We start from the raw sequence: 19,434 nt of genomic DNA, 5'->3' as shown, positions 1-19,434 counted from the left end.
AGATAAACAATATTTATCTCATTTTTACAGATAGGGTAACTAGGGAATAGATTAAGACAATGCTTTGTGGTGTCAAATATTGGCATTTTTCTGGTGCTCTTATCAGATTCTGCAGAACTGATAACACAGTTCTATTAGGAAAATGGCACCGTCTTATACTATACATTCCTGGGTACAGTCTGTCATCTTTGGGTGCAGTCTGTCATCTTTGCTTGCTTTAGTATTAATATGAATTTAAACTGCTTTTTACTTCAGCTAGCCCTGCAAAGTCAACACAGCTAAGGGGGAACGACTTGGTTTCCAATCCCTCATATGCATTCTCAGTAGAATTGTTTAAGTATCAGTTACATTTATGCAAACCTGTTGACAATCCTGGATACTCACTAGTGTTATGGAAGACAATTTAGTTGCAGGCTCTTTATTTATTGCAGTGAGGACCTTCCCACTCTTTTTTTTCCCCCTGTTTGCAAGCTGATCACACTTCATCTTAAAGAGAGAGGCCATAACCAAGAGATCCCAGGACAGCATTTGTATAGATCTGTTTTTTTCATAACATAACTACAGTTTAGGTTTTGTTTTTCAGGGGACTGCAAAGTGAGAAAACAACGCTTTTAATAAAGCCTCTAAGGATGTGGAATTTTTGTAGTTTTCATTTTTTTAAATAAGTACAAACATCAGGTCATGCCAGGATGGTTTAGAGCAATGAGTTAATGAACTTATGAAAGAAAGAACCTATGCTACAGTTTTCTGAGCCCTTTGTTTCAATTTCTAGAAGTGGAACAGTCAGCTCCTGTTTAAATCCTTCAGACTATTTAAATCTTTTCATTTTTGCTTCTCATTCCTACAAGCTGTTTAACTTGACCTTTTAACCATAATTGGGGAAAAAACTTTTTTTCACCAAAGAACACCCCCCCCAAAGAACCAACGTTGCCTTTTCTTCAAATGAGGGCTAAGCCAGCTATAGAAGTTCAACATTCTGACTGTGCCAATTCTTTAATTTCCTTCTAGTTTTGCTGCAGACACAAGAGGTCAGATGATATTTCTAAAACAGGGGAAAATAATGAAAGAGAACAAAAGTTTCTTTTCAGAAAAATATGAGGGCATGGGCAAAGAGCTGATAAAGAATACAAAAAAATCATCCTTTCCATGTCACCTTTAAAAAAAAATCTATTTTAGGCCTTGTAGTTGATAAAGAAAATCTTCCAAGTGTAAACTAAAATACTACAATTAGTTTGGAAATGGAGATAAAATGATTCAATGAGAACTATACTGTGTTTTGGAAAGCAGAGTAACTCAGGCCATGACTAAACCCTCTCATCCATATGAAAGTGTTGACTCTGAAGCCTAATGCCACTATTGTTAGTTCATGCTCTCAACAGAAACATCGAGCTCCATTGGGCACAGCCGAGATTATCACCACCAGTAAAATGCTAATGCAACCAGGAGAAAAACTGAATGGCTGAGAGGTCATTTGCAAACTTTGTATGATATGAATCATTAGTATTGTGGGAAAGTCCATGGCAGGTTGAGTGGGCAAGTGCATGTACAACAAAATAAGCAGGCAAAAGACGACAACCTGTCAACTATAGTTCAAAGCTTTTCATTTGATGTTTTAGGCTGGATTATGCCATCTTGGGGAAAGGAAAGGAGCAAAGCCACCTTATCTCCAACAATGCTCCAGGAAGCACTATGACTTAAGGAATCACAATAGCTATTTAGGGTACTCTCAGAGGTATTTAGGGGGAAGTGCCCCCCTGCGCATCTTTAGGGGGCCACTATACTTTGCTGTGACTAACAGATTTGTCCAGCTAATTTTGTGTGGTTGCAAGCAGCCTTCAACTGTTGGTTGTACCCCAGGAAGCACTAGCACTGGCTTCTGCACAAGGGAGCAGTTGCTGATCACCTTTATCCCATTTGCACACTGATGCAAGGGTCAGCTGCAATCTATCAGTTTTGTCTGTCTGACTCATTATATAAATGTCTCTTGTACTTGCCTCTACATTAAATACAAAAAAGCAAATAAGGAGGAAGAATAGTTTTGAGGTTAAAATACCCAACTGGTAATTGGGGACTGTGAGATGTATTCCAGGCTCTCCCACAGACTTCCTGTGTGGCTTGTGAAAAGTGGTTTAAAATCTCTGTGCCTCAGTTTTCCCATATGCAAAATGAGGATAACATGCACATGAGTGCACACGAGTCTAAATGTCTGACTTAAAGGACATAGGTTCCCTGCTCAGAAATGTCAAAGAAAAACACAATAATAATTTCCAATGCTAATTAAAGAAAAAAGACAAAATCTTCTGTGGTTGCCTCTTCTATGCTCTCATAATGTTTTCCAGTCTCAGTGGACTCTGCTGCCAAAGACAGATGGCTGTATTCTCCCAGTGACGGAGCCAGGTTGCTGCAGCCAAGCTGCTGCAAACTGCTTGACAAGACAAGAACACTCTGATCTACATGCTGGTAAGATCTGATATAGAAAGTGCTGACTTATGATGAAAGAAAGTATTGTGTTATCAGCCTATTTATTTAAGTACAATGTGCTGAAAAACTAAGTGCTCACAGTTTGTAAAGAGGACATTTATCATCTTAGCCTGCTATATAAATGCATATAGATAAAATATATTTGCCCTGTAGAAGGTCATATTGACAAGACAGCAGAGGGGAAGAATAAAACTGAACTGATTCATTTAGTTATGAGTTGGTTTTCTACATTTTTCTGACTTCTCCAGCATGCACTTAGAGCATGATAAATTAGGCAACATGATTAATAAATGTTCATATATTTAAAAATTGATGGGCTTCCTTATGATCTCATTTGCACAAGTGTAAAGCTGGAGAAATTCCATTGATGTCAATGGGATTACATACGTTGATGAAGAAGCAATCTCTCAGTTGTTGCGGACAAGATGAAAAGTAGGTGATAACAGCATAACAGATACAGTGGGACAATGCTGGCACCGTTGTAAGACAATACTTCCCATAAGAGCTGTGTAACAGAAAACCAAGAATGCTCAGAATGGAAGTCAAGAATGCTTTTTTCAAAGGAGCTGTGACAGCAGTTCTGGTAAGAGGTCCATCTTGATTTCTTGGTCCCAGGCCCATGATGCAGATCAACTGCTAGAAATATGTCGCCAAACGAAGTGGATCAGCTGTGCTGGATGTGTCCCAGCACAGCTGATCCTCATCATTGGAAGAAACGCACAGTGCCCATTGTTCTGCCCATAAATGCTGCAGGAGACCAGGCAATGTGTTCTCCCAGAACTTGAATGACCTAGTCCTGTGCATCCCAAGAATTCATGCACTGGATAGGGCCTCTCAAGCCCTGGGAACATCTGCCTGGCTTTTCCCCACTTACAGAGATGCACCTTCGGGATTGCTGGGGTGCCTCTCTATAAATGGGAAAAGAAGGGATTTACTTGCTTACCAAGACATGCCCCAGAAATCAAGATGGACCTCTTACCAGAACTCCTGTTACAGTCCCTTTGCAAAAAGCATTCCTAAGTTTTGTTCTCAGCAGTCTTGGTTTTCTATTACACAGTTCTTAAGGGAAGTATTATCCTACCACTACGCCAGCATTGCCCCACTGTATTTGTTATGCTGCTATCACCTACTTTTCCCCAGGGTCACATCTCTGTAAGCAGGGAAAGCTGGGCAGGAGCTCCTAAGGGTTGAGGGGCCTGCTCCTATGCATTCTGGGGGTGCACAGGGTTGGGCCCATTAATCCCCTGGTGTACCTGGCTGGAGAGCGTGGGGGTGCCAGCACTCTGGTGTCATAAAGTAAGCAGACATCTGCTGCTACATAGTGGTACAAATTGATACTACCTTCATTTCAGCCACAAACTTTGGGCAATTGTGGCACGACAAGGGGTATGGATATCTGTTTGCTTGGCCTTTGTGTGCCATAAACAATTTTATGTGGGCATAAAGGCAATGAAAAGTGATGTCTGTTTCCACCCTGTTCCAAGCAATCAAACCTGTAATGAAGCCCAATCACAGCCCTGGGCCTAGTTGGTCCCAATCAAAGGATCTAGGCAGTTCACTCCCTGAGCCTGCAAAAACACAAGTACAACCTGCAGTGAGCAGGGATCAGAGCTGTGGGCCCACAGGCAACAAGCCCCACCTCCTTGTGTTGTTTAAAGCTTACTCTTGTCTATGCACAAACTTAGGACTTCCTTGCTTCCCCTAGTGGATCTCTGACTCTGACTCCTAGTATATACTGACTCCATCTCTGGTGTACCAACATGGCCATGGTACTGCTTTGGACTCCTAGTTCCCTAGCAATTCAGCCCCTAGACTTCATTCACATAATGTCAAGTGATTTCCCTGACTGCCTATGCCCTGGTTCCTAACAAAATCTCTCCCCAATGACCACAGTCACTTTTTCACTGATACGGTTGGCTGATGTTATGGAGAGGAAGAAGAACTGAAGTAAGGCTTAAAATAATGACAAAGTTAATACTGATAAAGAGAACTGAAACTACAGTTGTAGCATTAAAAATAATTAAGTGGGATAGGGTAGAAGCAATTTTCTTTTCTGCCTTTCTATTCTGAAAATGTGGGAGGCTTGGGAGAGGGAGAACTAAGCTCCATTTTTTTCCAGCCACAGCTTTCTTCACCTACAAGGAATGATTCAGGTCTGGTTTATATGCAAAGTTACATCAGTTAAAATAAAGGGATGACTTACTATACTTAAAACCTAGTTAATGACACCAGTGCACCATGGAAAGCTTTAAATTTTAGTTTTAAGCCTGTCTTTTCTGTGGCAAGTGAAATTGCTGTAGCCAGTCTACCCAGTATGGCTATAAATGTTTGTGGAGAGGTTTGCAACAGTTGAACTGAACTGGTTCAATTAAATTGGTGCAAGTTTGTGTGTAGGAAGACCCATGTTTGACAAGTCTGATCAACAAGCTCCATCCTACTTATACAGATTTGTAGGGGAAAGGTCTCTCCAGTTATAATAAAGGAAGCAATATATAGCAAGCTGAGCTGTGGTAACCACAATAAGACGGAAAAGCTTACTACCAGACATTCGGAGATAGGCTTTCTTCTTGAAGGGCTGAAAAGCTACAGGATAAGCTGGTGAGGAGGTGGGTAAGGATTGTCACTTCGGGTGTGTGAAAAGGGGAAAGGGAAAGGCATAGGGAAGTGTCCTGATTGTGAAGTTGTACAGGTGTGTTCATTCTCAAATACCTGTGATGTCAGTATGAGATGCTTAAGTAACAAAAACTTCCTACAGCTTAGTCATTTGCTCTTTTCAGCCAAGAAAATATTATTTCTTGTGGGAAATCATGAGAAACATTGCACATTTGATCACAATTAATATAAATAAATGCTTTTTAAATATTGCCAGGAACATCTGTGCTAGTTTAACTACTGGTTCAAGTAGCATTCCTTTATGGAATATACTCATTCAAGACAGCAAAGAGCACGTCACCACCATCCATTATGCGGACTGAACTTCTGGGATTTATTTCACTGCAGCAGATGAATTCCTTTCAATGTTTTAAGAAAGGTTGTTGGTTGTAGCCCTGTTGGTAGGGTAGCCATCATAGAGGACATTCCAGGTTTCTGCTACTCTGTCCTCTGTACTCTAATGATACGAAACCCGGTGCCTTTTATGTTCTCTATTTTTCTTATCAATAGAGGACAGAGGACAACTGGACTGTCCTCTATGATGGCCATCCTACCTGTCGGTCTAAGGGCATAGGCAGGCAAGGTTCTCTGTGTAAATGTGATATCTTTTATTAGACCAATTAAATAGTTGGAGAAAAGTTACTTACAAACTTTTGGGCACAAATACCCTTTGTCAGGCATAGGGAGACTGTTTGAAGAAAGCACTCATCTCTTGTTTTCTTCCACTGCTTGATTTTACATTTCCTAAAGTTTGGAGGCCCAAATATGATCTTACACTTAGAATATTTGTTTTGGGTGAAAGGAAAGCGAGGAGTCAGCTGTGTTCTCAATTATAGTGGTGCAAATTCAGAGTAAATCCACTCAAATCAATGAAGTCACTCTGAATTTACACTATACTGGCCATGGCTACATGAGACACATTGCACAGTAGCTCGTTCCTACTGTGCAGTAGCATCACCGGGCATGAGCCATGATGCAATGCTACTGGACAGTAGAAATGAGCTACTGTGCAGTAACTGTCACTAGGCAACAGTGCCGGGATGCTACTGTGCAGTAATACAAGTTACTGTGCAGTCATTTAGTATTTGGTTATGCAAGTACTAAATGACTGCGCGGTAACAACTACGTAATGGACGTCTCATGTAGATGTGCCCACTGTAAACAAAAACCAGCATCTTACCATTTAGAAGAGACATTGATCCATGAAGCATATAAAAAACATGCTTTGCTTTCCAGAACAAAAACATTATTCTATATTAATGTAAAACTACAAGGTTGATATTCTGTTTATACTATTAGATGACCATACCTTAAGAACCGTCGAAAAAAAAATACCCAGAGAATCCAATATCAGATTACAGTAACTGGTGATTAAGCCAATCAGATTAGGTGCGTTTAGCTAGTGCTAGGGCCAGGAGGGCTTCGTGAGACTTGTTCTGAAGCATTTTTCTTTATTAAACATGTATACATGAATATCCAGGGGGAAAAAATTACCTTTTTTTTTGTGGGCATACACCTTCTTTTTCCTGTCCAATGGAAATAAAAAAACCCAACACTTGAATTTGTCCATAAAGAGAAGTTTGTGTCCTCAAGCATTTGATGATGTGCGCTTCAGCCCATAAAAGTTTGTGCCAGAAATATAATCTACTTTGGTTAATCTGTATGGTTCAATCTACCCTGCCTTCGACTTGTATGCAACCTGTTAGTCTGAAGTTGTGTCTCAAACATCTTTGCCACGTGTTATTTCTCTTTTCCTAGCATGTCTAGTGATGTGAATGAAATGTCCCTCCTCAGCACAATTATAACCATATCACAATTGGAGAAGTTCTGTTTTGAACAAATCATATTTCTGCCACTTTAAAAATGCTTTTGATGCTAATAATGAGAGATTATTCTTAACAATGTTGTTTTTGTCAGGATGCAGAATTTCTCCCTCCTCACTAGTGACATGCTTGTCGTGCTCTGCCTGTGCTCTCACAGCTTTCAAAGTCCTTTTCCCTGGAAAATCTCTAACATGCCTTCTGCATACCTTCTTTTATATTTCTGCATAAACAGCTTCACAGACTACCAAACATAGGCAAATGTTAGCACTTTAACTGTCTTCAATAGATTCAATATTTTGTTTCCTTCCATCACATCTACAGCTTTCCTTTTTCAGTTTCCTTGGTCTGTCTGTGTCAGCATGACAAAAATCTCATCATGTTTTACGTGGGTCCTCAAGTCACCCTTTGCTTGCAGGGTAAGTATACACTGCACCCAGAATTAGTCTTAAAACATCTACTTTGCTTGTAGACAAACCTCTGGAGCCCAGGATAAATTATCTGGTTGCTAAGGTGCACAGGCTCTGCTTTAATTCAGCCTGGAACATGCCCACTTTGCAATGGGGGCACAGATCAAACCATTCAAGTGCTGATTATTGTCCAGTGCTCTTCCCATAATTCTCTCCCTCCAATCCACCCACACAAAAGGACAGATAAGTTTTTCCCAGAAATAACACAACTGTATGGGAAAGAATGTTAAAGCATTTCAGTACAAAGAACCAGATGATATCATTCTAGAAACACAAGGGCAAATGCAGAAACAGCTGAGGACAAAGATACATGTAGAAGGCAGGGTAGATTTGCACCTTATAGACTAACCAAAGCAGCTTACAGCACAAGCTCTGGTGGGCTGAAGCTCCCTCCATCAGATGCTGTGGAAGGATAGATATATAGATATATATATATTTCTATCCTTCCACAGAAGATAGAGTATAGTAGATTTTATAGTATAGCTGTGGAAGGATATATATATATATGTGATGGGCTAGCCAGTGGTGGCTTGGCCTTGGGGTTTTGAAAAATTAAAAAATGATTGGTGGCGGGGATTTCCTTTTCCCCATCAATCAGGCCATGGAAAAGGAGAAGGCTTGCACCTCCCTCTCCTCCCCAACCCAGGGGCCAGGTAGGGAAACTGGGCCTGAGAGTAGACTCACTTCTCATGTTGCCTGATTGATCCTAAAGGAGAGGACGGTGAGGGATAAAGGCGAGGAGTCTCAAAGAACTGGTGAGAGCTGGTCAGCAGGGCTGAGAGGTTGCCCCAGAAGAGCCCTGGAGCTCCAGGAGGTGGTTTGGGCTCTGGTTGCTTGGTGCACAAGCAGTGTGCGGCAGATCCCCTGCTGGGACTCAAGGCCTGAGCCACAGGCGGCTGCTCGGACATCTGACCCCCAGCAGGGAATCCGAGAGCTCAGCACGCAGGCAGTGTGCAGCAGGGACCCAAAGCCCTGAGCTGCAGGAGGTGGCTCAGGCATTCAACCCCAGCAGGGAGGCCGGGAGCTCAGCAAGCAGAGGGGACTCAAAGCCCCTAGTTGCAGGCAGCAGCTCAGGTTATCCAACCCCCAGCATGAGGCCAGGCAGCTTGATCCCTGACTAAAGCACCAGAGGTGTGAGTTGCTGGGAAGAGGGAATCCCCATTGGGTAGAAAGGTTCTCCCCACCTCTTCCCCCCCTCTCCTCTGGGGTGCCTGCGCCTCCCATTTTGTGAATATGTGCCTTTATATTTTGTGAACCTGCACCTCAAGCTTTGTTGTTGATTTGCCCCTGTTAGATGTATATGTGTACCTTACCTTTACTGAATCCCTTCTTGCTCTCCTGCACCCATTGCCCTCCCCACATATCTGTCATATCTTAACCCGGTTCTTTTCTTATTAAACCCGTATATGGTTAAGTGTCAACTGATCTCGGCTCTGTTCTAAAGGGTATAGGAAGGGAGCGGCTACCCCTCCCACTGTGCACTAGCACTTACTAAATCCCTTCAATACCTCATCTGAGTACCACCCGGGTTACATATAAATATTACATAGTAGATTATGTATCTAGTATAGCTGTGGAAGGATGTAGATCGATCAATCTGTCTGTCTGTCTATCTCCTTCCACAGCTATACTAGATATATAATCTACTGTATCCTATAATGTGTGTGTGTGTATTTAAAATATCCTTCCACAGCTATAGTAGATATATAATCTACTATACCCTATCTTCTCCTTGACTTCAGACTGACACAGGTAACTATGTCTCTCTGCCCAAATATACATGGGCAGGGCTTTGCTGGAGGGATGTTCATATTTTAGCAAGGCTAATCTGGATGCTAGTTACCCAGGATAATTGTGCAACATAGGCATAGCCTAAATCAACCCACCCCAGGTGTGGCTGGTTACCTATTGTGGTTACCTATTGTAACCATTGTAGCAAAGAACTCTTGGACTTATTAGGAGTCCTCACTGCTCTCGGGTAGCAGGTGCTGAACTGTGCTGCTCTTTGTGTAAGTGACACAAAGGTTTGCAGGGTGGTGGGGAGTGGAATTTAATACAGCATGCAGAGCGATATGTTTTTTATGGCAGACAGTGCCTCTGCAAATCATACCAAGCAAGAATGACCTACAGATACAGAGCAGGTTTCCATAGCAATAGGATCTGTGACTTCTCAAAACAATCAAATGTCTGTTAAGTTAGATAATGCAGATAGAAATGATTTGCTCATCTCAGGATGCTCAACCCTTCATCCAGCAAAGCATTTGCTTAGTTTTAAGATGAATCATGAAGACAATGGGACTACCCATGTGGTTAGGGCCAAATAAATGCTTCACTGCCTTGGGTGGGGAAAGGAACATTCAGCTAGTTTGATCCTGAGTTCAGTCCTTTTGTCCACGGGTTTGTTGCATCCCTACAGCATTGGCTTCCTGTCATCTGCATATGCAGTTATGTATTGCCTCTTGCTTGCAGGCTACTAAATTGTATCCTTCTGCTTGCACTGCTGGCTCCCTGACAGCAATCAGGGGTATCTATGCCCAGCTCTCAGGCTTTCTGCCACAGCCAGCTGCCAAGACTGCTGTCTTTGCCTCGCTGTTACTGTTTATGTGCAGCCTCTGGCTTTCTCTATGATATTTCCCCTTCCCCCTCCACCCTATCAGCTCTGTTTCCAAATCTGATGTCTCTGTGATCTACCTTTTCCTCTATCCTCTACATTATTGAGCCATCTATGGGAGGGATGTTGGATAGCACAAATACCCTTGTCTGGCTAGATCTATGGTTTTCAACCTGTGGTCTGCGAACCCCTGGGGGTCTTCAGACAGTCTAAGGGGTCCATGAAAGATTACTATGATCAATCAAAAGTATGTGAATACCCATACTTACAATTCAAAAAGGTCCACACCTCAATTCAAAATTTCCAAAGGGGTCCGCAAATGGAAAAAAGTTGAAAACTCCTAGGTTAGATCTTTTTCCATCCTCCTTTATGTAGGCTACACAGATAGTTTTTCAATAATGTTCTAGTTAAGTAGGCTTATTGCAATATTTTATAGAATCAACTCCAACATTGCAATATGTATGGGTAGTTGATTTCTTACCTCTTTACATGGGCTAAAATAAAAGCAGATGCATCTTTAGCTGAAATGAAACATTCCTGTTGCCAATTTCTTGTTTCCTGTTTGTATCAGAGTGTATTGTGGGCTTATATCCGTGACTTAGGAAACCCAGATCATTTTACAAATAAAAAAGTACCCTGACTGTAAGATTTTCAGATATTTTTGTCTGCTTCTACTAATTGCAATTTAGGGGGCAAAAGCAAGGTATAGACAAAGAAGCATACAGAAAGTATAGATTATGTGCTATATATGCTCAAAGTATAATATGGCAGCTGTGGTAAAATATATAAAAGTGAGACGGTGTTAAACAATATTACGATCTTAATATTGCAAATCATCATTTCTCTAGGAAAGCAGAGGTGAAAGACGCTAGTAAAAATGTCTGGATTTTCTTTTTAATCAGCTATTCTAAATGCATGCGAGTTTCAGTAACTAGAGAGAGAATCAAAATATTGACCCTGCATTGATGAATTTCACCAGGGTTTTTCTTGTTTCCCTCAGAAATGCATTTAACAAACTTGCATTGATTATAAGAACAAGAATCAGAGGTACTACAGGGTCAGCAGTAAAACCATATACAATAAGGTCCAATAAGGGAAGATGAAACCTCTGAATATTTTATGCAGTTCCTGTTAATCTTGTTCATGATTTAACGAACAACAGCATATTAGAAAAAGTAACCTCATTATCTAATAGTGCATCCCTTTGTGAGGCATTCCATTAGCTAATTGCATGCATTTAATTTATTCTTTTTAAACTTAGAGACTTTCCCTTCCTATATACATTTCTTTGGCAGATGCAGATATAATATGGCCCTGAAAGTAAGCATTTTACTGTTCCCTCTACCATCATTGTACGCAAAGATTGCTTTCAAAGTTCTTGATAATACACAAGCATTATGAATGCCTTTAAAAATGGATGAGTATACAAACAGTCTTCTTTAAAGATACTCCTTTAGCTCTCTTACTGGGCGTGTGTACACATGATTCTACATCACCATAGCAATGCGCTACGGCGACATAGCATCTGCGGGCAAAAACCGTGATGATGCTTCTACATCACCGTAGCAATGGGCTCCCTTGGTATAGTGCATTGCTATGGTGTTGTAAGGGCTAAAAATAACTGGACACGTTGCAGTATTGGCTGTTACTGCAAGTCTTAAATTATGGCGCAGTAACAACAGCGCTGTGGGGACATGTGTAGATGTGCCCACTGACTCTGAATGTGTCCTTGACTGGGACTTAAAAATGCGAGGTGGAAGCTACATTATTAGTAACCTATCACCAGAGTATGGCAACCTCAGCAGTACATTTCTGCATTGAGGAAGAAAATGATACAGTTGTAACAGCTTTGTAACTGTCTATATGGCTTGTCTATACCACATTTGACTGCATGATGTTTGTGTAGGGGTACCTGAGCTAGCTTTATATTAGCCAGCTGGGGTACTACTAGCAATATAGGTATCGCAGTAGCTCACCATAAGTAACCACCCCAGTCAGCTTTCCAGCCTATACTGCCCACCAAACAGGGAGTACAGCTGTTGTAGCTAGACTTTTCCTAGGTACACAGGAGGTAATGGAGAATAATGTGCTCCCTGTCTCTCTCTCCTGTGGATTACCTGTACCTATGAGTGCACTACAAGGGAAGAAGCAATTAAAAAAAACAGCTCCTTCTTCTTCCATGCAATGTCAAGTAAGGGAAAACAGGATTGAGACTTAGAAGGAAACTGACTCCACTGCCCTCCCTCAGTGTGCCTGCTGGCTCAGCTGCTCCGGTGTAGGGAGCATTATGCTCTGCTATGCATATGTCCAGCATACTTTCATTCCCTCTGAAGCAGATGGACAGACTCTGAGGCAGATTGTAACTCTGAGGGTATATCACAATCACAGTTTGCTTCCCAGGCTGCTCCTTCTGACTATGAAGATGAAACAGTACCACCACTGTGATGGGGCTGGCTTTAATGGCACTAGACACCAGACTCCATGTGGCCACGTCTACATGTGCACTTAACTGCAGAGTAGACTAATTAGCTACGTAGTAAAGCATCACTGTCTATATGTGCAATGCTATTAGGCTGTGGTAAATTAATTAACGCTACCATAGGATGGTACTGTTCAGTGGCAACGCATAGGGGGTGCACAGGGAGAGTGCTGGTGCACCCCCTGACTGGCCGCACTTGCCACTTAGGCCCGAGCTCAAATTGCTGCCCTCCTGGCTCAAACTGCTCCAGAGTTTATTGCTTTGAAATAATTGCATGTGTAGATTCACCCAGTAAGTGAACTCAGACACCTAAGTGATTGGCTCTTCCTCCTCCTGCCTGTTTTTTGGGTGGTTAGTTGACAGTACATTATAAAAGCAGATGCATTAATGGATTTGAAGAACTAGAACTGCATGGAATAGAATTGCATCGTGTACTTGGGATCACTTAGGTAACTAATAGTGAAATTAGAGATTCTGGCCTAGGAATCTCTTCAAGATAATTCTGAGGAATTCTTCTCAGTCTCTGCTTCCCTCCATAGAAGTTCTCAGTTTCTTTCTTCTGTTTCTACTTTGCCTAAGTCTATACTTGGCTACACTGTCAAAAGGCAGGGTAGATTTGTACCTTATGGACTAACTAAATCTGAGATGTATAGAATAAGTTTTCGTAAGCTCTGGGTTTACTTCATCACTAGATGCTGTGAAGGGACTTCAGGAAAGAGATCTTCTAAACAGAAAGCAGTGATTAGAATACAGAGCTATCTACCTCTCTATACTGGTAAAGCTCATGCAGAACTTATACCAACAAAAGGATAGAATAGCTATGTTATGGCTCTAATTTATTTTATTTTTTTTTAGAGGGGGTTGGGGGAACAGGGGAGTGGAGGAAGGCCTGCTAGCCCGGCTATTGAGGTTAATAAACTTTCACAGCATAGATCTGGCCTCAGATGATGAGGATGATTAATAATAATAAAGCTTTTAAAGCACAGTTTTGTCTGAAGGTGCAGTGGGAGAATCTCTAACCTATAATACAATTTACAATGGACTGAAAACCAAGGGATCTCCTGTAAAATAGAACTGTCAGGTGGCAATGAATTTTGAGTCCCAGAGTCATTCCTAACTGCCAAAATTTGTTTTCGTTTAATTTCTTTACTCGTTATAGTCCTCTATTTAACCCAGTGATTCCCAAACGGTGGGACATGACACACTATTGTTCTGTGAGAGCGACAGAAGTGTGCAACAAGATCCTACTGTGTTAGGAGATAGGCGTTTTCTTCTCCTGTCTGACACCCTGCACCTGCCCCAGGCCCTCCATTGGCTTCTGTGACTGCATCTCTGAGGATTACCTGTACCTATGAGTGCACTAAAGGTGCTGCTGTCTTCCCCCCGGGCCAACCCTCACTCTCATACTTCCAGCAGCATGTTCTGCTGTGAGCAGGTGGATACAAAGATAGAGCTGAGTTTTGCAGCCTGGCTGGCAGGAGGGGTTGCGAGAGTGCTTATTGGTATGTGATACCCTGCAGGAGCACCAATATTTTAGCCTCTAGGGTCCCCTCTGTATCTTTTCTGAATAATATCTGTCTCAGTGATTTTCATGGGGGGCCATGAAAGCTAAAAGGGTTAAAAACCATTGGTATAAAGGAGGCGTGTTTAACTCTTGGTCTATGGGCCAGAGTTGGTCCCTGGCGCCATGTCCTCCGGCTCTGCAGGGCTCCCTACAGATCTGGGACCTGATTCTGGTATGTGGGAGCCAGGAGGGGGCAATGTGGGGCCACCGGAGCTGGATCCTGGCTGGGTGGGGGCAGTGCAGGCCCTGATCTGACCTATAGACTGGCCCTGCACCATTCCTCTGGCTCCTGACCACTACTGGTGTAGAGACTAAGTCTTCGCTTAAAGAAAGATGTATTTGATGTTATTTTTTAAACAGTATATCTCAGCAGTGGTCTGATTTCCTTTGGCAGGGGGGAAGGAATTCTATTATGTTTTGAAAATATATGTATACTTTTTGGGTGTAAGAGTAAAATGTGCCACCAAATCTAATCCAAACAAAAAGTGTGCCTCTGGTACCAGAAGTTTGGGAAACACTGATTTACTCAATACATCAACATAATCTATAAAAACTCTCAGTGTCTCTACAGTTCCATTCCATGAAAGAATATTTTTTTTCACCAATCTCATCGGTGGAGAGAGAAACTCAAGTGTTTTGTCCTACAAAGTTAAACATTTCAAAGTTTTGCCTTCTCCAGGTGTTTCCTCTTCGATGCTGCGCTAGTCACCCTAGGAAATTTTCAAGAATTAATAAATACATACCATGGAGTTTGGTATCGATGAGTGCTCTTATCTTCAGCAGCTTGACGAAATAATCCATTCTGTCAAAAAAACAAAACAGCATGTTACATTTCGTGAATTTTCACATTACAGTTGTTTGCCCCTCTCAGATTAGACTGGACGGGAGAAACAAGTCAATTAAGAGACTTGAAAACCAGGAAAGAAATCTGTGTTTGCAGGTAGAAATAATTAAGAAATTGCGGTTCTCATCTCTTGGGCTGTGAGAGTAATTTTTGGCTCCTTTAAAATGTATAGAGGAAGAATTTAAGACGACAAAACATCAGTGGGGGTATATTTTTTCAAGCTCTTATCACTGGAATGAAGTTATTTAAGTGTTAAGCAATTATTTGTGTGACGGGCTAACTGGCAATGACTTAGCCCAGGGGTTTTGAAAGGGCAAAAGATAATTGGAGGACTTGGGATTCCCTTTTCTCACCAATCAGGCCCCAGAGATTCACCCTCTGTGTCCCATGATTGGCTCCTTGGGTCACCTGGAGGGGGATAAAAGGGGCAGCGTAGCTGACTCAGAAAAGACCAGCAAGGGACAGCAAGGAAGGAGATGCAGAGCTGAGCCAGCGTGGCAGGAGCAGTTGCCTCAGAAGAGCCTGAAGGAGTGGGACCTGCAGGCAGCGGTTAGATCCTTAGCAGCGCGGCCGGCAGGAGAGGCTCCCACTGGGCTCCAGGATCCCCTACGAGAGGCTGCAGCCGGCAGGAGAGGCTCCCCTGCTCCAGGAAGGATCTGAGCAGTGACTTGAGGGGTTCCCAGCTCTGCTTCCCGCTCCTCCAATCAGAGGCCAGGCAGCTCAATGTGAGGCTGGGACTCCGGGAAGGTCAAGACCCCTTGTAGCTTGACACTGGTGACTGTGGCAGCGTTTCTGCCTACCATGTGGGAGACCTGACTTCAAGTCCCAGCTGGGGTGAGTGAGCGAATGGTGAGAAATTCTTCTTGCAGTGGAAGGGGGCCATTGTGTTTTCCTCCTTTCCTCCAGGTACCTAAACCCTAAATTCCTTGTCATTTGACATTTTGTATTTTGTGCCTTTTCTATTTCACCAACCAGTATTATTTGTTCTGCTGCTTGTGTTTTACATTTTGGTTAACCCTGTCTTTTGTCAACTGGATGACTATGTCTATGATTGTAAGTATTTGACCTTTGTTGAATCCTGTCCCCTTGGGGCATTGTAGTGTCCCCTATACCCCCTGGTTTATACTGGTTATGTTCCCAATATTGTTCTCTCATTAAAAGGTATAAGGTTAAGTCCCCATTGGTGGTCTGGCTCTGCTCTATAGGGGGGGAGAGTCCCTACACCTCCCACAGTGCTTGTGCACCTGCCTTGATCCCTTCAGTTGGAGAGGGGGTACCTCTTGGAGTGCTGCCCAGGTTATATTTGGTTCATCTAAGGGTCATGTATGGGAACTGTAAAACTGGAAAGATCAAAAGTTCACTAAAGACGGTTACAGAAAGTATGTGGCCAGGGCAGCAGGTAGCAGGACATTGGAGTCGAAGAGCAATCTATGACAAATGGGAAACTTCAGTTAATAGGAAGTTATTTCTGAATTATATTAGCTCAGCAAAAAACCCTCATTTGCTACATTCATTCTGAGGAAAAAGGAACAACCACTAAGCCCTTTCATTTTTACATTCGGAAGTTTTCTGAGTCACAGCTTTGGTACAGGGAACGGCCATAATTGGCAGGGAGAATGGCCTGGGATTCAGATGTGGCAGACCCCAGATGTGGTCTCCCAGTGGGAGAGTGGAGGGAGGGGGGAATAAATCCCCTCCCTGCCCTCTTTGCCTTAGGGGTCCATGTTGGACAGCATCTGTCTATGCCCCTGACCCTGCCACTGGAGCAGCAAGGTGGAAGGGACCCTGATAGGGGCTGCTGTGCCTGGCAGACCCCGATTGGGGTCACCCAGGAGGAGTGGGGAGGGAAGGGGGAATAAACCCACTCCCTGTCCCCTTTGCCTTGCAGGGTCATGCCAGGCTGGCATCTGGCCACACCCCCTCTACTCCAACTAGAGAGCAGAAGTGAGGCCAGCCCTGCTCACTGGAGCGGACAGCTCAGCCCAGCCCAGGGCTGCAAAGCATGCTGGGATGCTGGGTCACTCTGATTTAACTTAAACCAGGAAGGGGTCTGGGACAGAAGTCCCCTAAACCAGGTTGACCTGAATCAGTTATTCAACCAAGTTTATCTTAAACCACTTTTGGCCACTTTGAAATTGTTTCATGTGCACTGAACTTCTGTTCTGTTACAGGTTAAACCAGTTTCTGACCACTTAAACCGGCTTATGTGTAACTTCTGTCCCTAGCCAAGCTGTAGCAAAGTAAGTTTAGGTTAGATATTAGGAAAAAAATTCTCACTCCAAAGGTAGTAAAACACAGGAATGGGTTACCCAGAGAGGTTGTGGAATCTCCATCCTTGGAGTTTTTTAAGACCTGGCTACACACATTCTTGGTTGGGATGATCTACTTGGGGATGGTCCTGCTTTGAGCATGGGGTTGGACTAGATGACCTCGTAAGGTCCCTTCAAACCCTAATTTTCTATTATTCTATGATTTTTTATTTGTGTTTTGATTACTCTTCCCAAGGTGTAGCACCTTGCATTTGTCTGCACTGAACTTAATCCTACTAGCTCTAGCCTAACTTTTCAATCTGTCAGGATCCTTGAGAATTGTGCTTGCATCCTCTGTGTTCACAACTCTTCCCAGTTTTGTGTCATCTACAAACTTGCTCAAGAAGCTATCTATGCCAGCATCTAAATCGTTAATAAACACATTGAACAGCAATAGGCCCAGGACAGACCCCTGTGGAATTCCATTTGAAAATTCCTCCTGTTCTGACACAGGCCCGTTTATAATTACCCTTTCCTTGTGGCTATTGAGCCAGTTGTCTGCCTAATAGAAGTTTTAGCTAGCTCACATTTCTCCAATTTGTTTATGGGAAAGACATGGAGGACCTTGTCAAAAGCCTTGCTGAAATCCAGATTGACTTTTATTAGTAGATGTTTGGGATGGGGAATCCAGGAAAAAGATGACAAAGTTGAGATGGAAATACAAAGCGCCCGAGCGAGGGACTAACAATCGAGGGGTGGGGGAGAGGAGTGGAACGCGACTAGGTTACATACCATACAATGTTAGCCAACTAAGCCCGGGGCTGGGGGGGTGTGGAAGGGGGAGGTGGGAGGGGGGATCGCGACGCTGAGAGGGAAAGAAGATAGATACACACATACCCATTACAGTGGTCCGCGATTGATTTGAGCCTTCAAGAGTCTGAGAAGCGATTTTTGTTTTTTGTTTTGTTTTGTTTTACCATATCCATAATAAAAAAAATGTGGGTTTTTTTTTCACTATATCCTTTTTTTTTATTTTACTATATTCACAGCATTCTCTTCATCTACCCAAGTAGTTACTTTGTCAGAAAAGGAGATCAGATTTGTTTGACACAACTTGTTTTTCATAAATCCATTCTGGTTGCTTGCAATCAGCCTTTCCTCCGCCGGAAGCTTGCAAATGGTTTTCCATAGGATATGCTCCAGTAACTTCTTGGGTATTTAGGTGAGGCTAACCCATATGCAATTCATAGGGGGGCACATGGGGACATGTGCCCCCCTTGAGATTGGCTGCTGCCAAAGCCACTGCTGGCTTCTGCAGGAGGTCGCCGCCACCCCCTTGCTGCTGATGTGGCTGTGGGTGGTCCCTGCTCACTGCCTCCTGCTCGCCACCCCCGACCTTGCCACCAACACTTCTGTGGTCACCTGAGTGGCCCCTGCTTGGCCTGCCATCATGGCAGTTACCTGCGGGTACTCCCCACTCACCGCCACCACACCGCCACTGCTGACACTGCCACCACTGCTGCTGCCCGTCGGGGGTTGCCATGCCCCCCCCCCCCCAGCCTCCAGGGGCACATATCATTCATGGGCTAACTGGTCTGTAGTTTCCTGGGTTCTCCTTCTCACCTTCTTTAAAGAGGGGCACTACACTGGCCTTTTTCCAGTCCTCTGGCACCTGGCCCATCTCCCAAAACTTCATAAAGACCACTGCCAAAGGCTCTGAGATCTTCTCTGCCAGTTCCTTCAGAACCTTAGGATGAAACTCATCCAGCCCTGCTGACTTGAATTTATTCAGATCCAACAAAAGCTTTCTGACAGTCTCTTTTGTTATCTTCTCTCTCAGCTTGCCTCCTTCCTTATCCAGATAATTCATATTATTGTCCAGCTGCAGCTTAGTTTTTTTAGGCTCAGACAGATGTGACAATTTTCACTTGATCTGGCCCCTGAAAGTGCACTACAGCCATGACCAAACATAGGTGCATGACTGCAGCATGATTAAAAGGGCCCAACCCCATGACAATCGGAATCCTCATTGCATGAGTATTCAGAGCATCTTCATTAATGTTTGTCAATGTGTGCTGGGAGCAGGCCTGGGCTGACACAGCCCAGGCCTGCTCCCAGCACTGCCTTCAGAATGGGAGATGGGGAAGGGAACAAAGGGAGCTTGGTCTGGGGTTTTTTCAGCTGGTGCTAGAGGGTGGATGCATAGATTGGAGGCCCCTCCAAGGTGGGTCTCCAATGGTTAGGAGAGGGGAGGAGCGGGGCTA

At 43.4% G+C, this 19,434-nt stretch overlaps 1 protein-coding gene across 1 annotated transcript in view; it reads right to left on the bottom strand.

Annotated features, from left to right (window-relative positions):
* Positions 1-19,434, bottom strand: part of SPMIP2 (sperm microtubule inner protein 2) — a 58,091-nt gene that overhangs the window by 27,786 nt on the left and 10,871 nt on the right. The window contains exon 3 of the mRNA XM_090034514.1: positions 14,821-14,879. Coding sequence (XP_089890640.1) covers positions 14,821-14,879 — 59 coding nt within the window. The remainder of the gene's footprint in view (positions 1-14,820; positions 14,880-19,434) is intronic.

The sequence above is a fragment of the Crocodylus siamensis genome, chromosome 2, assembly GCF_052110815.1.
Source record: "Crocodylus siamensis isolate JL-2025a chromosome 2, ASM5211081v1, whole genome shotgun sequence".
NCBI lineage: Eukaryota > Metazoa > Chordata > Crocodylia > Crocodylidae > Crocodylus > Crocodylus siamensis.
The sequence above is the reverse complement of the archived record's forward strand: the minus strand, read 5'-3'. Positions and strand labels throughout refer to the sequence as shown.